We start from the raw sequence: 19,936 nt of genomic DNA on the forward strand, positions 1-19,936 counted from the left end.
AGAGTCCTGGTCCTCACCTGGAAAAAGGTCAGTGCAGCGCATAAAGGTCTCCCAGTAGATGAGGCCGATTGCGTACATGTCCACCTGCTTCAAAGCCGACTCACAGTCCCTGAGGTTCACCGCTCCTTCCAGCACTTCCGGGGCCATGTAGCGGATAGTGCCCACCTAAACAGCAGAACAGTGCAGGTGTAAATGGGAAGGGCCTCTTATAAAGGGATTCATAGGGATTCACTGCACTTATGAACATGGAATATAACTGGATCGTCTCCTGATTTTACTGGTGATATACAGCATAGAATTAAGTAACACTGTGAATATCATTTTATATTCATTGTTGTTTTATTGAGCCATTAAGTTTCCTAAAGAGCATGCGACTAGCTTTGCAATTTGCCCTTGTCTCGTCACTTGCAATTTAAACAGAAGCAAAAATGGCATTCGAGTTCAAACTGTCAATGAAATGACTTAAAACTTTGATTTAATTATTTGTATGGAAGTCTCCATGTGACATTTTTCTTTTATTAAAATATATTACTAAATATACAACATGCATTTCTATGTACAGTAAACTTGTTGCATATAAATAAAAAATCATTAGCATTTTTTAAATGAATAATTAAGTAAAAAACAGTGTGGAAAACATGCCTTGATGATGTTCAAGATTTTTTTCTTCTTCTGTGTTTTAGTTCTTATTACATTAACAATTCTGAATGTACTTGACAACAATGGACATTTAATTGAAATTATGGTTCTTCTGACTGAAAAAACAAACACCTAAAAGGTGTTTTTCACCTTTCACCTTTTCATGGCATTTCAAAGCAAATACATAAATATGAAATGAACTCAGCAAAAAAATAAATGTCCTCTAACTTTCAACTGCTTTTATTTTCAGCAAACTTAACATGTGTAAATATTTGTATGAACATAAAAAGATTCAACAACTAAGACATAAACTGAACAATTTCACAGACATGTGACTAACAGAAATGGAATAATGTGTCCCTGAACAAAGGGGGGGGGCTCAAAATAAAAAATTACAGTCAGTATCTGGTGTGGCCACCAGCTGCATTAAGTACTGAAGTGCATCTCCTCCTCATGGACTGCACCAGATTTGCCAGTTCTTGCTGCGAGATGTTACCTCACTCTTCCACAAAGGCACTTACAAGTTTCCCAGACGTGCTCAATGGAATTGAGATCCGGGCTCTTCGCTGGCCATGGCAGAACAATGACATTCCTGTCTTGCAGGAAATCACACACAGAAGGAGCAGTATGGCATTGTTATGCTGGAGGGTCATTACATGATGAGCCTACAGGAAGGGTAACACATGAGGGAGGAGGATGTCTTCCCTGTAACGCACAGCATTGAGATTGCCTGCAATGACAACAAGCTCAGTCCGATGATGCTGTGACACACCACCCCAGACCATGACGGACCCTCCACCTCCAAATCGATCCCGCTCCAGAGTACAGGCCTCAGTGTAACGCTCATTCCTTCGACGATAAACCTGAGTCCGACCATCACCCCTGGTGAGACAAAACCACGATACATCAGTGAAGAGCACTTTTTGCCAGTCCTGTCTGGTCCAGCGAAGGTGGGTTTGTGCCCACATGTGAGGTTGTTGTCGATGATGTCTGGTAAGGACCTGCCTTACAACAGGCCTACAAGCCCTCAGTCCAGCCTCTCTCAGCCTATTGCAGACAGTCTGAGCAATGATGGAGGGATTGTGTATTCCTGGTTAACTCGGGCAGTTGTTGTTGCCATCCTGTACCTGTCCCGCAGGTATGATATCCGGATGTACCCATCCTGTGCAGGTGTTGTTACACGTGGTCTACCACTGCGAGGATGATCAGCTGTCCTTCCTGTCTCCCTGTAGCACTGTCTTAGGCGTCTCACAGTATGGACATTGCAATTTATTGCCCTGGCCACATCTGCAGTCCTCATGCCTCCATGCAGCATGCCTAAGGCACATTCACGCAGATGAGCAGGGATCCTGGGCATCTTTCTTTTGGTGTTTTTCAGAGTCAGTAGAAAGGTTTCTTTAGTGTCCTAAGTTTTTATAACTGTGACCTTAATTGCTTACTGTCTGTAAGCTGTTAGTGTCTTAACGACTGTTCCACAGGTGCATGTTCATTAATTGTTTATGGTTCATTGAACAAGCATGGAAAACATTGTTTAAACACTTTACAATAAAGATCTGTAAAGTTATTTGGATTTTTACAAAATTATCTTTAAAATACAGTCCTGAAAATGGGACGTTTCTTTTTTTGCTGAGTTTATATTGAATATCATATACAGACAAAAATCAATATTACTCTGCTCTAGTTACAATAATTTTGCACTCATGCTTGCGAGTGTGTGTTTATGGGCAGACCTCACTGATGGCGGCATTCTCCTCTTCACCAGGCCGAACGAGACGATTTCCCGTCAGCTTCATGGATAGACCGAAGTCACTGATCACACACGTGCCATCGTTCTTCACAAGAACATTACGGCTGTTTAGATCCCGGTGTGAAACGGCAGGTTTATATAAATCTGGGAAAGGAAACAAGTTCTTGTTACAACGCAGCGAGAACTGTGGTTTTACACAGGTTTGTGTAATGGTCCTCACCTCTGCCCTTAATATCTAAACTAGCTACAAATTTGCAGCTCATTATTTTCACATGCAAATAAGCTTTTGATTCACCAAAAATTTTTGCCAGAAGTTTGCAGCTCTTTGTCGGTAAAACCTTTCGCAACAATAAAAAAATTTGCAGCAAATTTGCCATGAACTCTCAATTTTCATAAGGGTAAGGTGTCAAAGTAAAACACCCTTGCAAAAATCGAGTTTATGGCAAATTTGCCGCAAACTTGCTGCACTGATAATTTTCACATGCAAATGAGCTTTGCGGCAAACTTGCGGCAAATTATCCATTGTTGCCAAAGGTTTGCCGGAGATTCACCACTACCGGTGCAGAGCCGCAAACTTCTGGGGTGAATCACAAGCTCATTTGCATGTGAAAATAATAAGCGGCAAACTTGTGGCAAATTTGCGGCAATTTTAGGGTTTTTTGTAAGGGACTCATCTGACCATGCTTGAGTGCTTTCATGTGCAACAGCAGGGCTCTTCAATGGGAGGGTCCGCCAATTACTGTTTGATCTTAAACTTATTTGTGTGAAATAAAATCAAATGTGTTCAAAATAAAATTTTAAGTTAACTTTGACCAAAGCTAAAATTAAGAAGCTAAAGTTCAGTAAAACTAATATGTAATGTACAAGTTTATGACTTGATTATTTTAATGGCTTTGTAATGTAAGCATCATAAAGTATGTTAATATATTCATACGGTACTATGCACATGTTATCATCAGCCAGGCTTAAAATGCAACACTCAATTTTATACAATATGGAACAGGGGGTCACTGCTCCGTCTCTCTATCCACCAAGGGGTCCTTGGCTGTAAAAAAAAAAAAAAAAAAAAAAAAAACCTGTGCTTGAGTGCAAACATCTCTTTTACTCATCAAACTGGGTCTAATCCATAAGTGAATTACTTTTAAACACCTAGTGATATAAATAAAAAGATATTCACCACGTTTCTCCACAAATAAATATTTTGAAGGGAAGTCACATTTTGTTAGCATGTACAAGCCACTTGCACAACATAACCACCAGAGAGTGCTCATAGAACCACAAGATGTGAGTCATGGCTTCCTGAAGAATGCCCTCTCTCCCAGTTCTCCCCCATTCTCTGTGCCAGGCATCTGGCTGTAAAGTTCAGCCGGTAATGAGGGCAGTGGCAGAGCAAACTGAGCTGTGTCTGTACCGAGATCAGCGTGTAATGAAGGCAGACACAGAAAGCTGGTGGACAACTGTTCAGAGATCAGTTTTTTATGAGGGCAGAGCCAGCGGCAGCTGAGCTGCAAATGAACTGAGGTCTGATGAGCTGCAGAATGTCTGCCGATCTCTGGCGACACGCCAGCACCCAGAGAACACACAAATTAGCTGTGTGTTATCTCTTTTGCTCGGCAGCTGGCCCTTTAAGGACCATCCAAAAAGCCGAAGTCTCAATTAGCCTGAAGCCAGTCATTTTCATGCTGTGTTAAAAATGCTACGCTCTCATTCCATTTCCAAGTACGACATCTCGGATAACTGGCATATTTCAAACTGTCTTAATCTGTTTTTTTATATATTTAAGAAGCCTTTAAATGCAACCAGCTGCTTAGCTGCAGTGTGTACGCACAAGGCTTTCTTTACGACAAGCCGACGTTCTGTTAAACACAAACATGCAGCATAAAATATAAATATCGTCTGGTACGAGTTACAGAAAACATTATGTCTGACCCAGATGTGCAGATTAGAGTCACTCAGAGAAGGCTGGTTCGACCTGACACAGCATTGCATTCCACTGGAGGCTCAATGTTGGCCCAGCGATGGTCTTTGGGTGGATTCACACAGCTATTTTTTTTTTTTTTAACATATGTGGTTAGAGGCACAAGGCAGCTGGCAGTACTAAGAGTATTCCCTAAAAAATGCTTAAAGGAATAGTCAACTAAAAATGGACAATTCTCTCATCATTTACTCACACTCATGTTGTTCCAAACTCAAATGACTTTCTATTGTGGAACACAAAAGGAGATGTTAGGCAGTAAGTTAGTCTCTAATCACCATTCACTTTCATTGCATCTTTTTTTGACCATACAATGAAAGTTAAAATGGTGACTGAAGCTAACTTTCTGGCAAAAAACTCTTTTTGTGTTTCACAGAAGAACAGTCATATGGGATTGGAATAGAGGTCGACTGATAGTGGACTTTGCATATACCGATAACTAAGGTGGTGAAAAAGGCAGATAACAATTAATTGGCCGATATTTTTTAAGTCAGTTTACAGAAAAAAAAAAATCTTTCATTACTGTGACAGGTGCAGACATAAAGGCTACAAGAGTTCAAAATGAATAATCTGCAGATGCAGATTGTTCAACCAAAATCACAATAATAACCAGAAAAATATATATATATTTGGTGCATAATGCAAGACTTTTAACTCTAAGCAAGGCTGAAACACACTGGGGAATATTATTTTGAAATGACAAAGACTTGACTCTATATTTAAGTATTTAACCTTTAAGCTTTTTATAGCCTATATATTTCACTAGATGAAGGGTTTTGTGTGTTTGTGTGTGTGTGTGTGTGTGTGTATATACACATACACACACACACACACACACACACAACCGGTCAAAAGTTTTGAAACACACTGAAATGTTTCTCATGATCTTAAAAATCTTTTGATTTGAAGGTGTATGCTTAAATGTTTGAAATAAGTTTTGTAGACAAAAATATAATTGTGGCACCATATTCATTTATTTCATTATAAAACAAAAATTTTATTTAAAAAAAATAAAAGTTTTTGAAATTGATGACTTGGACCAAATAATAAAGAAAAGCAGCCAATAAGTGCCCAACATACACTATATTGCCAAAAGTATTCGCTCATCTGCCTTTAGACGCGTATGAACTTAAGTGACATCCCATTCTTAATCCATAGGGTTTAATATGATGTCGGCCCACCCTTTGCAGCTATAACAGCTTCAACTCTTCTGGGAAGGCTTTCCACAAGGTTTAGGAGTGTGTTTATGGGAATTTTTGACCATTCTTCCAGAAGCGCATTTGTGAGGTCAGACACTGATGTTGGACGAGAAGGCCTGGCTCGCAGTCTTCGCTCTAATTCATCCCAAAGGTGCTCTATCAGGTTGAGGTCAGGACTCTGTGCAGGCCAGTCAAGTTCTTCCACACCAAACTCACTTATCCATGTCTTTATGGACCTTGCTTTGTGCACTGGTGCGCAGTCATGTTGGAACAGGAAGGGGCCATCCCCAAACTGTTCCCACAAAGTTGGGAGCATGGAATTGTCCAAAATCTCTTGGTATGCTGAAGCGTTCAGAGTTCCTTTCACTGGAACTAAGGGGCCAAGCCCAGCTCCTGAAAAACAACCCCACACCAAAATCCCCCCTCCACTAAACTTCACAGTTGGCACAATGCAGTCAGACAAGTACCGTTCTCCTGGCAACCGCCAAACCCAGACTCGTCCATCAGATTGCCAGATGGAGAAGCGTGATTCGTCACTCCAGAGAACGCGTCTCCACTGCTCTAGAGTCCAGTGGCGGTGTGCTTTACACCACTGCATCCGACGCTTTGCATTGCACTTGGTGATGTATGGCTTGGATGCAGCTGCTCGGCCATGGAAACCCATTCCATGAAGCTCTCTACACACTGTTCTTGAGCTAATCTGAAGGCCACATGAACTTTGGAGGTCTGTAGCGATTGACTCTGCAGAAAGTTGGAGACCTCTGCACACTATGCGCCTCAGCATCCGCTGACCCCGCTCTGTCATTTTACGTGGCCTACCACTTCGTGGCTGAGTTGCTGTCATTCCCAATCACTTCCACTTTGTTATAATACCACTGACAGTTGACTGTAGAATATTTAGTAGCGAGGAAATTTCACGACTGGACTTGTTGCACAGGTGGCATCTTATCACAGTACCACACTGGAATTCACTGAGCTCCTGAGAGCGGCCCATTCTTTCACAAATGTTTGTAGAAGCAGTCTGCATGCCTAGGTGCTTCATTTTATACACCTGTGGCCATGGAAGTGATTGGAACACCTGAATTCAATTATTTGGATGGGTGAGCGAATACTTTTGGCAATATAGTGTAGATGGGAACTCCTTCAATACTGTTTAAAATGCATCCCAGGGTGATACCTCAAGAAGTTGGTTGAGAAAATGTCAAGAGTACATGTCTGCAAATTCTAGGCAAAGAGTGACTACTTTGAAAGATGCTAAAATATAACACAGTTTTGATTTATTTTTTATTTTTTTAGTCAACATAATTCCCATATTTATTTATTTAGTTAGTTAGTTTTAACGCCATGTCAGCAACCAGGCTATTCACATGGCAAACAAAGGTTCATCAATAAATATTTACAATATTAAATAAGACACTTCAAATTTATACAAGATAAAAACTGTAAAATCTGTTCAGATGGTACTTTTTTAAGAACATCTATTAAACAAGTCTCTGTATAAAAGTGTTGTCTGATAGTTCCAAAAGTTTTATAGTTCAGTAAAATGTACTTGATGGTCATAGGGCAAGGTATACATATGGGAGGATCTTCACCAGTCAGTAAAAACGCATGTGTTACTCTTGAATGTCCCAGTCGGCATCTGGTAAACACTATTTGGTCATGCCTAGATTTAAAATAATTTCTTAAAGTAATTTCTTTGGACCCTGGGGTTTATTTCATATAATTTATTGCTACATAATTCCCATATTTCCATTTCTATTATTCCATAGTTGTGATGACTTTACTATTATTCTAAAATGTGAAAAACATACAAATAAAAAATAAATAATGAGTAAGTGACCCTAAACTTTTGAACGGTAGTGTATACATATATACACACACACACACACACACACACAGTACAAGCTCTGGAAAAAATTAAGAGACCACTGCAAAATTATCAGTTTCTCTGGATTTAGGTATGTGTTTGAGTAAAATGAACATTTTTGTTTCATTCTATAAACTACTGACAACATTTCTCCCAAATTCCAAATAAAAATATTGTCATTTAGAGCACTTATTTGCAGAAAATGACAACTGGTCAAAATAACAAAAAAGATGTAGTGTTTTCAGACCTCGAATAATGCAAAGAAAACAAGTTCATATTCATTTTTAAACAACACAATACTAATGTTTTAACTTAGGAAGAGTTCAGAAATCAATATTTGGTGGAATAACCCTGAGTTTCAATCACAGCTTTCATGCGTCTTGGCATTCTCTCTACCAGTCTTTCACAGTGCTGTTGGATGCCACACCTGGTGCGAAAATTCAAGCAGCTCGGCTTTGTTTGATGGCTTGTGGCCATCCATATTCCTCTTGATCACATTCCAGAGGTTTTCAGTGGAGATCAGGTCTGGAGATTAGACTGGCCATGACAGGGTCTTGATCTAGTGCTCCTCCATCCACACATTGACTGACCTGGCTGTGTGTCATGGAGCATTGTTCTGCTGGAAAAACCAGTCATCAGAGTTGGGGAATATTGTCAGAGCAGAAGGAAGCAAGTTTTCTTCCAGGATAACCTTGTACGTGGCTTGAGTCATGCATCCCTTACAAAGACGAATCTGCCCAATTTCAGCCTTGCTGAAGCACCCCCAGATCATCACCGATCCTCCACCAAATTTCACAGTGGGTGCGAGACACTGTGGCTTGAAGGCATCTCCAGGTCTCCATCTAACCATTAGATGACCAGGTGGAGGATCGGTGATGGTCTGGGGGTGCTTCAGCAAGGCTGGAATCGGGCAGATTCGTCTTTGTGAAGGACGCATGAATCAAGCCACATACAAGATTATCCTGGAAGAAAATTAGCTTCTTTCTGCTCTGACAATGTTCCCCAACTCTGAGGATTGTTTTTTTTTCCAGCAGAACAATGCTCCATGCCACACAACCAGGTCAATCAAGGTGTGAATGGAGGACCACTGGATCAAGACACTGTCATGGCCAGCCCAATCTCCAGACCTGAACCCCATTGAAAACCTCTGGAATGTGATCAAGAGGAATATGGATGGCCACAAGCCATCAAACAAAGCCGAGCTATTTGAATTTTTGTACCAGGATTGGCATAAAGTTACTGTGGAGGCGAGGGCATGGTTGAGCGTTCGTCTGGGGAGAGAGGAAGCAGTAAGGGTTTTCACTGGAGATGAATTGCTGGTAATTGCTGTTTCTTTGTTCACAGTGAGAGACGGGGGAAATAAAAGGTGCCAGACCTCAGAGTGAGGGAGAGAGAGCCGGGCTTCAGAGCTGTGTGTGTGTGTTACAGAACAGTTCCGCTGAAAAGAGTGTTGTTTGGGGGAAAATAAATTTACCTTTGAGTTGGATTCGCCATCTCCCGCTTCCTCATTCCTCGAACCTGTTACAGTCACCCAACAGCAATGTGAAAGACTGGTAGAAAGCATGCCAAGACGCATGAAAGCTGTGATTGAAAATCAGGGTTATTCCACCAAATATTGATTTCTGAACTCTTCCTAAGTTAAAACATTAGTATTGTGTTGTTTAAAAATGAATATGAACTTGTTTTCTTTGCATTATTCGAGGTCTGAAAACACTGCATCTTTTTTGTTATTTTGACCAGTTGTCATTTTCTGCATATAAATGCTCTAAATGACAATATTTTTATTTGGAATTTGGGAGAAATGTTGTCAGTACTTTATAGAATAAAACAAAAATGTTCATTTTACTCAAACACATACCTAAATCCAGAGAAACTGATAATTTTGCAGCGGTCTCTTAATTTTTTCTGGAGCTGTATATATATATATATATATATACACACACACACACACACACACACATACATACATACATATATATATATATACATATACACACACATACATACACACACACACACACACACACACAAATATATATATATACACAGTACTATGCAAACTTTTTAGGCACTTCTGAAAAACTGTCTTCAAAAATAATGCCATAAATAGTTTTCATTTGTCAATTAACATCATACAAAGTCCAGTAAACTTAAAAAAGCTAAATCAATATTTGTTGTGGCCACTTTTGACTTTAAAACAGCCCCAATTCTCCTAGGTACACCTGGACACAGTTTTTCTTGGTTGTTGGCAGATAGGATGTTCCAAGCTTCTTGGAGAATTCACCACAGTTCTTCTATCTATTTAGGCTGTCTCAGTTGCTTCCGTCTCTTTATGTAATCCCAGACTGACTCTATGTTTAGTGGGGGGCTCTAAAACACAACTATTGGCACAGATTAATCTATAAAACCGATATATCGGCCTACTTTTAGTTTGGAATAACATGTAGAAAAGTGAATGATGATAAAAACTAGCCCTATAATTTTTCTGATATACAACACTACAGGGAGTGCAGAGAACGGCATGATTAGAGCGCTGTTGTGTACTCTGAGAAATTTCAAACCATCTTATTACTTGACTAAAAAACTATTTAAACTGAAATTCTTAGAAACTTAACACCAGCACTTACAGAAAACACTCACCTTGCCTGAGAATGTATTCAAACTAAATGGAACATACCACGTTCAGTTTTTCTTCTATTTGACTTTATTAAAATCCTAGTCATAGATCTTATAAAAAGATTTGCATCTCGTCTTGACATCATCAAAGGCATCAGCTAATGGCGATCACTCTGACCATCGTCGATCCCGGAGATCATCATCTGTTGGCACAACCCTAATGTGCATTTCTCTCTATAAATTAACAAAATGTTCAGACAGTCTCCTTGCTGGTTTTTCTGACACATTCAGAATCATTACAGCTTTTGCCGGTGTCGCTGCGGCTTGCTTCGTGCGTGCGCTTGTAAAATTTATATTTTAAAGGCTCATTATTACGGTTTAGTATTTCTCTGTAATGTAGAACAGTGTTAGCAATGTTACTTATAACATTCTTTCTCAGCCCTGGAACTCAAACCATTTTCTGATGCCCCCCAAAAAAAAGACTACTATTCGGAAAATCTTTGGTCAGGGGCAGCCCTATAGCGGACAGACAACTAATGCTCATGTGTCTGTACTGCAAGCTGGTGCAAAACTGAAAAGAGTTGTGTTATGATTTATTTCTCCCACCAGAATTCTACGAAATTTTATGCCCATCACAGACCTGGCAAACGAGCCATCAATCTTTAGCTGACACCACCTCAAAGGCAAGATTGGAATTACAGATTATGCGATTTTTCCTGTGAAAAAATGGATTTTACAAAAATAAAGACCCCCTGTCTGCCAGTGTTCAAACGGAGAGTCCCGCCCCAAATTCACGGCATTGGTTGCTACGTTGGACTGCTCAAACAAACAGAGCAATGTTTTGACAGAGCTACAGCATTTATGGTCTTCAAAGCAATCTACTTACAAATGGCTAACTAATAGTTAGGTCTGCACATTAAAATTAACATGGTTTAAAAAAAGTATGTTCTTGGTCTAATTGTGAATAATTGTTATTCCAAATGTCTTCTCAATATTTTATTTAAATGTAATAACTTGCTCTGCCTCGGAGATGTTTCACTTATTTTAACATCGAGAAAATTACACGCTACACCTTTAAACTCAAATATCAAATGCTATTTAGCAACAAGGCCTCATCCTTTTTTGTGGGCAGGTAACTGTCAGTACTCGAAGGCTAAGAAAATCGAAAAGAGAGCCGGTATTTGTAAATGACTTGAGAGAATGTGTGTGTATAAATGTTACAGGGTGACCCTCACCCCCTCTCAGGAGCTCAGTGTGCAGATAGGCCAGTCCTCTCGTGATTGAATGTGACAGACGACAGCAGCTCACCCAGTCCAATGTGTGCAGACTCAGGTACCGACACAGAGACCCCTACAAACAGAGAAAATCCAATTTAACAAGCACTCACACAAGGGGCCTGGGTAGCTCAGTGGTAAAAGACGCTGGCTACCACCCCTGGAGTTCGCTAGTACGCTAGTTTGAATCCCAGGGCATGCTGAGTGACTCCAGCCAGGTCTCCTAAGCAACCAAATTGGCCTGGTTGCTAGGGAGGGCACAGTCACATGGGGTAACCTCCTCGTGGTCGCTATAATGTGGTTCGATCTCGGTGGGGCGCGTGGAGAGTTGAGCGTCAATGCCGCAGTGGATGGCATGAAGCCTCCACACGCGCAATGTCTCCGTGGCAACGCGCTCAACAAGCCACGTGATAAGATGCACGGTTGACTGCCTCAGACGCGGAGGCAGCTGGGATTTGTCCTCCGCCACCCGGTTTGAGGCGAATCACTACGTGACCACGAGGACTTAAAAGCGCATTGGGCATTCCAAATTGGGTAAAAAAAAATAAATAGTAATAAATAAAATAAAATAAAATAAAAATATATATATATAAAAAAGCACTAACACAAACACACTAAAGGATGTTATTTATGGTGTATTATGAAATGCTAAAAATAAAAATTCTGTTGTCATTTACTCAACTCATGCCAGTCCAAACCAAATCACTTTCTTTCTTGCGTGAAACACAAAAGGAGATGTTAGGCAGAATGATAGAATATCAGTCCCTATTCACTTCCACTGTATAGAAAAAATATGCACTAAAAGTGAATGGTGACTGAGGCTAATTTTCTGCCAAACATCTCCTTCCGTGTTTGTGGGAGAAAGAAAGTCATGCACATTTTAAACATTTTTTACACTTCTCAACAACCACAATCTGTCCAGGTCAGTGATGTTATTTTTTTTTTTTTCCAAATTAAACTACTGCAATAACAATGTAGATTCAATTTAATTAGCTGAGCAGGCAGCGTTTATATGTACATATAAGTGGTGTTGCAGAGTGAGAAGGATGTAATTACGTGTGTTGTAAAAATATCAATAATTGTCACACTGTGAGCCAACTGAAGGTGGGGCAAATTGTTGGTTATTAGTTAATTGGCACTAAGGCATGCTGTGCTTAATACTGAATTGTAAAGTTACTCAGGTTATTGTCCTAATGACAAGCCCTTGAAATAATCAAAGAGTGTCGCAATACTATGCACTGAGCTTGAATGCCTTTGTACTAAACTGAACTGAATGCTACTGATAACGGGAAACAGATCTAGAGATTTTCTACCCATAATCTACAATGGAAGGCTGGAAATGAAAACAAACTGTTTGCAGGGTACTCCTGGAAGAGGAATAATTATTTACCTGTAAGTGTTCATCAGAGCAATAAAAGCCAATCGCTTTCTCTCCAGCCCTGCCTGAGTCTCTGTTACCATAGCGACAGGGACATGATGGTTGTCCCCGGACACTGGTCTTGGCATTTCATCTTTTTAACGATGTGTGATAGACAGAATATTGAACCAGGACCCAAGACTAAGGCACTGCTCCAAAACCTAGTGAACTGCCTTGCTGTCTATTGTCTACACAGGCCTTCAAAGGGAGCATCCATATTGTTGTGGAACCTCATAAGTAACTGATTTGGAATGCTCTTTTTTTAGGCACAGGTGCCACACAAAATAACAAAAATTGCTCCTCACCCGGAGAGCACAGGAGACTTGACTAAGCGTAACAAATACACAGCACACACAAATTTTGAATAAAACAGTCAATTTTTTTAATAAGACTGAAATATGCTACTTCTCAGCATTGAACAGGAGATATTTATAATCAACATTTCTTTGTTCACCATTTTGGATGATTTTTTTTTTTACTGAGATTGTTCTTTGTTCACTGCTTGGATCTAGAGAGAAGGCTGAAACAGTTGAGCAATGGTATCCACCTTTTTTTCAGCTACACTAGGGTGCCGCCATTATCAACCTTGAATGTGGACCACTTCCGGTATAAGCCACTTCCAGCTATTTTAGCTATACAATAATACTACATTATGCTGCTTTATATTACAGGCTGGCAATAAATGTCGACATATTATTATCATTAATTAAGATTTTCTTTTCACAACACACAGCAACAAGTGAATTATTACTTACTCTTTTACTATAAATGCTGACGTTAGAAAATTATCCGACATTGGCACATAATTCTGCTGTACATCATGTGGTTGTGTGATAGTTTATAAGACCATATCACTAAATTCTGGTATTATTACCTTCTAGTTATTTACACTGCGGTCAATGCCAGTGGAACTTTGTCACATTCGCCGGAAATGCAGCCGCAGCTTTCTTCCGCATTGCAAAATAAGGTGGATACTGTTCACAGACATTCGGACACCACCCATACAGCTGGGGCTGGCATTTAGAGGAGCATTAAATACGAGACGCACACTGTCCTGTCAGGACAGACTAAATGTAAAACATTAACCAACGTGACATTAATATGTGTTATCAGTGAATACATGCCTCATTCTATGAGTAGAATCCACAAGAGATCAGTAAAAGAAGCTGTTTCAACCAATCAAAAATGACTGAAAGTAATATACACCAATCAGCCACAACATTAAAAAACCTGGCTAATATTATGTAAGTCCCCCTTATGCCGCCAAAACCGCACCAACCCTCATCACAGTTGTACAGAGCTGTTATCTGAGTTACCATAGACTTTGGCAGTTTGAATCTCTGTTGACCTCTCTCATCAACAAGGCATTTCCGTCCGTAGAACTGCCGCTCGCTGAATGTCTTTTGTTTTTGACACCATTCTGAGTAAATTCTAGAGACTGTTGTGTGTGAAAATTCCAGGAGATCAACAGTTACAGAAATACTCAAACCAGCCCATCTGGCACCAACAATCATGCCACAGTCCAAATCACTGAGATCACATTTTTTTCCCCATTCTGATGGTTGATGTGAACATGAAGCTCCTGACCCATATCTGCATGATTTTATGCTCTGCTGCCACACGATTGGCTGATTAGATAATCGCATGGATGCTTGTTGGTGCCAGATGGGCTGGTTTGAGTATTTCTGTAACTGCTGATCTCCTGGAATTTTCACACACAACAGTTTCTAGAATTTACTCAGAATTGTGCCAAAAACAAAAAAACATCCAGTGAGCGGCAGTTCTGCGGATGGAAATGTCTTGTTGAAGAGAGAGGTCAACAGAGAATGGCCAGACTGGTTCGAACTGATAAAGTCTACAGTAACTCAGATAACCGCTCTGTACAATTGTGGTGAGAAGAATAGCATCTCAGAATGCTATTCTGAGATGCGGGTTGGTGCTGTTTTGGTGGCATGAGGGGGACCTACACAATATTAGGAAGGTGGTTTTAATGTTGTGGCTGATCGGTGTATATATGCAGTAGATAATGTGCAATTTGTCATGTTTACATTTTGCATTCATGGCACTAATGCTAAGATACTGTACGCGGTTACCAATACACACTGGTAACCCTCTGTTTTTGTATTTTATGATGACTTTTGTGAAAAGAATTCACTATAGATCATGAAAAAGTTTTTTCATACTTGTTTTTTTTAAAGAAACACATTGATACTACTGCAAAGATGGGTGTAAGACGGGTGTCTCAAAGGGTGGCAGACAGTAAGGAGGACAGGTGTCAAGGGGTAGAATACAGACAGAAAAATAATGATTAGAGGCATATCGTATGGCTTTGCACAGAAGTGTGAATTACTTACAGGCAGCAGACAAAGACATGAATGAAGCATTAGGTAACTTAGAGTCTTAGTACCTTTTGGATTAGCCTTCGCATTAGGAGCGCACCTATCAAGCCTAAAAATGCTGTTTAGGTAGGGAGCTAACTGTGTTTTGGGGCTACAGGGTTCTAACAGAGTTCTTTTTAGCCTAAAGGGAAGCTTCTTTTCATGACTAAACAGGAAATGAAATTACCTATAATAATTTATCATGTTTTTTGCCTTTACGCTATTAGTTCATTATATCACTTATGTATAGTAAGTGAAACAGGCCAAAAGCAAGCACAGTAATGTGTTAACAGAATGATGTGTGTCTAAAGCCCAGACACAACAAAGGTGTGGCTCATTCCTCATTTCCATTCAAAAGACCAGGGCATGTAAAACAGGCGTGCACACAATCAAACGTGCGAGTTATAACATGTTAAACAGGAATGTACAAGAAAACATGTTGCACAAAATGCTGTTTTATTGTTTTTGGGCATGTTATGCAAGTTGCAGGAATAGTTCAGCCAAAAATGAAAATGTTGTTATCATTTACGCAATCTCATGTCATTACAAACTGTATGACTTTCTTCCTTGGAACACAAGGTGAAATTTTGAAGAATGTACTGGTCTCACTATTCCATGAAGTACAATGAAAGGGGACTGAAGCTTTCAAAAGGATTCAAAAGTACCATAAAAGTGGTCCATACGAGCACTATATTTGAATTCTAAAGTCATGTAATAGCTTTGTGTGAGGAACAGATAGAAATTAGACAGTAATAAGTGGTTATTCAAAAAGAACATCCAGTGCATGGTTCAAAATTTCTTCTTTTGTGTACCAAGAAAGATAAGAAGTCATTGAAACAACATAAGGGTAAGTAAATTATGACTTTTGGGGTGAACTACTTCCTTAAGGAATTCCGAAAGCTGAATGTGAAGAGGAAAGAGCAGTCAACTACCTTCTGAGAGAGAATTAATAGGCACATGGAGCTAAAACACAACACTGACATCCAAGTCACCCTTAAAGTACTAGTTCACCCAAAAATTCTCTCTTCATTTCCTTAACCCTCAGACCATCCCAGATTTTTAGAAGAATATTTCAGCTCTGTAGGTCCTAACAATGCAAGTGAATGGTGGCCAGAACTTTGAAGCTCCAAAAAACACATAAAGGCAGCATAAAAGTAACCCATAAGACTAGTGGTGAAATCCATATCTTCAGAAGCGATATGATAGGTGTAGATGAGAGACAGATCAATATGCATGAATATTTTGTCCACAAACCTCCTGTTTCACTTCCAGATTCTTCATGGCGATTCAACTGTTCTTTGGCGATTTGCATTCTTTGTGCATATCGACACCTACTGGTCGGGGCTGGTCAACGGTGGAGATTTATAGAAAAATAACTTACATTTTGATGTGTTTCTCACCAACACCTATCATATAGCTTCAGAAGACATGGATTTAACCACTCAAGTCGTATAGATTGCTTTTCAGTGGCCTTTATGTGCTTTTTGGAGCTTCAAAGTTCTGGCCACCATTCACCTGCACTGAATGGATTAACAGAGAGATGTTTTGTGTTCAGCAGAAGATAGAAAGTGATATTCATCTGGGATGGCATGAGGGTGGTAAATGATGAGAGAATTTTATTTTTTTGGGTGAACTATCAGTTTAACAGGCTGCCTGCTGGAAATCCATCTGAATCATGGATAAAAAAAATATCTGCTCAAATAGCAGCAGGACATTTGATTCCACTCCTGACTTTGACAAAAATAGTCAGGAGAGACCAATAAAACAAAGAGATGAGGTGTAAAGGACAGATGAAGGTAAAATGTGGAAAACTACACCGTGTAGAGGAGCCAGGCACTAGAGCCATGTCACCTACAACTTTTAGGATCAGAGAAAAGAGATTAATACTTACATGAGGGTAGTACTCCATGACCAGCAGGTATTCCATCCGCCCATCTGCTGTGAGACGCTCATCGCCAACAATAAAGCGAGCAATGTTTTCATGCTCCAGAAGAGGGATTCGGTAGATGGAGCGCTCATTTACAAAGTTTTGTCGGTTGGCATAGGTAAAAACTTTTACTGCAACGGGACGTTCGTCAAGTGAGCCCTTGTAGACAGAACCGTAGCGCCCTCGACCAATCAGCTGCAAGAAAATCAATCAGGTGTGAATTGTAGCAGGTAAACAAACACAGATGGTTCAAGTTCATTACAATGCAATGCATAATGAAGGATTTGGGGTTCAAAAGTCCACACTGAAAAATCTAATTTAAACCTGAAAATAAACTTAAAGCAGGGCTCGACAATAAGGAATGCCCGATGGCCCGGGGCCAGTGTGAGGAAGATTCGGGCCAGTTGCTAGAACTGTCACTTGCCCGATTGGGCCAGTGCTGCATTTATAACATTAATGCAAGCAAACAACAAGTGAGAGAGCACAAAAATTACACAGAGCGAACGAAGTATTCTAACCGAGGAGCGAGCGTGATTATATTTATCTCGTAAAGATGCGCGAGCGCATAATATGCTGGATGCGCCAAGGCACAGACACCGAGCGCACTCTCAAAACAGTCTACTTCATATCATCCTCATGAAACACCAGTTACATTTCTCATTTCTGGACCGTACAGGTATTTTTGTTTTGTGCTTTGTGCATCAGTCTGTGTTGGTCTTTAGGTTGTCTGATTTCATGTTATATACACATTCTTAATTCACAGATTAGGCCTAATATCTCCCTAATGTATATTACACGTCACAACCGATTTGGTACAAGTCTCTTCTCAGAAATTCATATGTTTATTACATTCAGCCAATAATCACATCTTTAACTCAGTGATTAAATCTTTGATCCTGTGTGTGAATACACTACACATGGGCAAAAGTTTCATGACAGCATGACTAAACGGGTGACCGAAAACCCATCATCTGCACATCAGAACTCTTCACTTAAAAACACATGTGTAAATGGCAGGACGGCTGAGGTTAATATGATGTATTTATGAATTTATATCTGTAAAGTGCTTATATGGGATTACATAAGGCATGAATCATATCTTGCAAATTATAAATGTGATTCAGTTTGGGGGGATATTGTCTTAAAAACATAATATATGTAAAAAAAATAATTATCTTTGGACACATTTTTAAAGCCATGATGGTAAAAACAGCTATTTATCATTTTTGTGTTGGGGCCAGTGAAAATTTTGGCAGGGCCAGTGAAAATCTGAAGCACTGGCCCGACCGGGCCAGTAGAAAAAATCCTTAGCGTTGAGCCCTGTTAAAGTTAAACATTTTAAAGCAAATAAATTTAAGCATGCAAAGTGGATGCAGGTTTTGGAATCTCACTGTATTTAGTGATGTATAGTTTAGCAGATCAGTAAAGAGCAGAACTCACCTCCAGGAGCTTTAAACTGTCTAAATCCAGAGATGGTTCTGACGGTGCTGCTTCTATCATATCCATATTATGCAGGCCCTGTTTACACTCACCTGTAACAAACACAGTACAATCACAACACTGTACCAAAATGACGTGACTTATTTTCTTGAGTAATCAATCAAAACACAGAGTAATGTCTCACCCATCATCATGCGATAACCGAAGAACAGTGCCACAATCAAGACCGCTACTATAGAGACAGACGCCAGGGCGATGAAGATGGCCTCATCTCTATGTAGAGGCTGCTGGTCTTCTGAAGGAAGGGGGAAAAGAGGGAGAGAAAGAAAGAGAGAGAGAGAGAGAGAGAGAGAGAGAGAGCGAGAGAGAGAGAGATTAGCTTTCATTTTACTACTAACTCACATGTAGCCTTTTCAGCTAAAACACATACATTTTAATTTACATGTTGAGTATAGAATTCCATAATATGTATATATAAATATTAAAATGTATAAATGACTGTTAATGGAATACTACGGTTGAAATACATGTGGCATAATTCCTGTGGATGATTTTTTTTCTATGTAAACGATGTAAAATTTATAAGAACTATAACATTTTATATACATATATATATACACACAGTGCATCCGGAAAGTATTCACAGCACTTCACTTTTTCCACATTTTGTTATGTTACAGCCTTATTCCAAAATGGATTAAATTCATTATTTTCCTCAAAATTCTACAAACAATACCCCATATAATGACAACGTGAAAGAAGTTTGTTTGAAATCTTTGCAAATTTATTAAAAATAAAAAACGAAAAAAATCACATGTACATAAGTATTCACAGCCTCTGCCATGACACTCAAAATTGAGCTCAGGTGCATCCTGTTTCCACTGATCATCCTAGAGATGTTTCTACAACTTAATTGGAGTCCACCTGTGATAAATTCAGTTGATTGGACATGATTTGGAAAGGCACACACCTGTCTATATAAGATCCCATAGTTAACAGTGCATGTTAGAGCACAAACCAAGCCATGAAGTCCAAGGAATTGTCTGTAGACCTCCGAGACAGGATTGTATCGAGGCACAAATCTGGGGAAGGGTACAGAAAAATGTCTGCAGCATTGAAGGTCCCAATGAGCACAGTGGCCTCCATCATCCATAAATGGAAGAAGTTTGGAACCACCAGGACTCTTCCTAGAGCTGGCCGCCCGGCCAAACTGAGCGATCGGGGGAGAAGGGCCTTAGTCAGGGAGGTGACCAAGAACCCGATGGTCACTCTGACAGAGCTCCAGCGTCTTCTCTGTGGAGAGAGGAGAACCTTCCAGAAGAACAACCATCTCTGCAGCACTCCACCAATCAGGCCTGTATGGTAGAGTGGCCAGACGGAAGCCACTCCTCAGTAAAAGGCAAATGACAGCCCGCCTGGAGGACTCTCAGACCATGAGAAACAAAATTCTCTGGTCT

General features: G+C 39.9%; 1 protein-coding gene across 2 annotated transcripts in view; it reads right to left on the minus strand.

Moving 5' to 3' along the window:
- The window catches only part of LOC127447853 (bone morphogenetic protein receptor type-2-like), a 117,804-nt gene that overhangs the window by 14,045 nt on the left and 83,823 nt on the right, over positions 1–19,936 (minus strand). Inside the window, exons 4-9 of one of the 2 annotated variants that reach the window (XM_051709960.1) lie at positions 18,664–18,771; positions 18,480–18,571; positions 17,004–17,234; positions 11,279–11,393; positions 2,370–2,530; positions 18–165 (exon numbers count right to left, since the gene is read on the minus strand). In XM_051709960.1, the coding sequence (XP_051565920.1) occupies positions 18–165; positions 2,370–2,530; positions 11,279–11,393; positions 17,004–17,234; positions 18,480–18,571; positions 18,664–18,771 (855 nt within the window). Of the gene's footprint in view, positions 1–17; positions 166–2,369; positions 2,531–11,278; positions 11,394–17,003; positions 17,235–18,479; positions 18,572–18,663; positions 18,775–19,936 lie in introns of both variants that reach the window. The other variant, XM_051709959.1, reaches the window with a different exon arrangement.

Source organism: Myxocyprinus asiaticus, chromosome 11, assembly GCF_019703515.2.
Source record: "Myxocyprinus asiaticus isolate MX2 ecotype Aquarium Trade chromosome 11, UBuf_Myxa_2, whole genome shotgun sequence".
NCBI lineage: Eukaryota > Metazoa > Chordata > Actinopteri > Cypriniformes > Catostomidae > Myxocyprinus > Myxocyprinus asiaticus.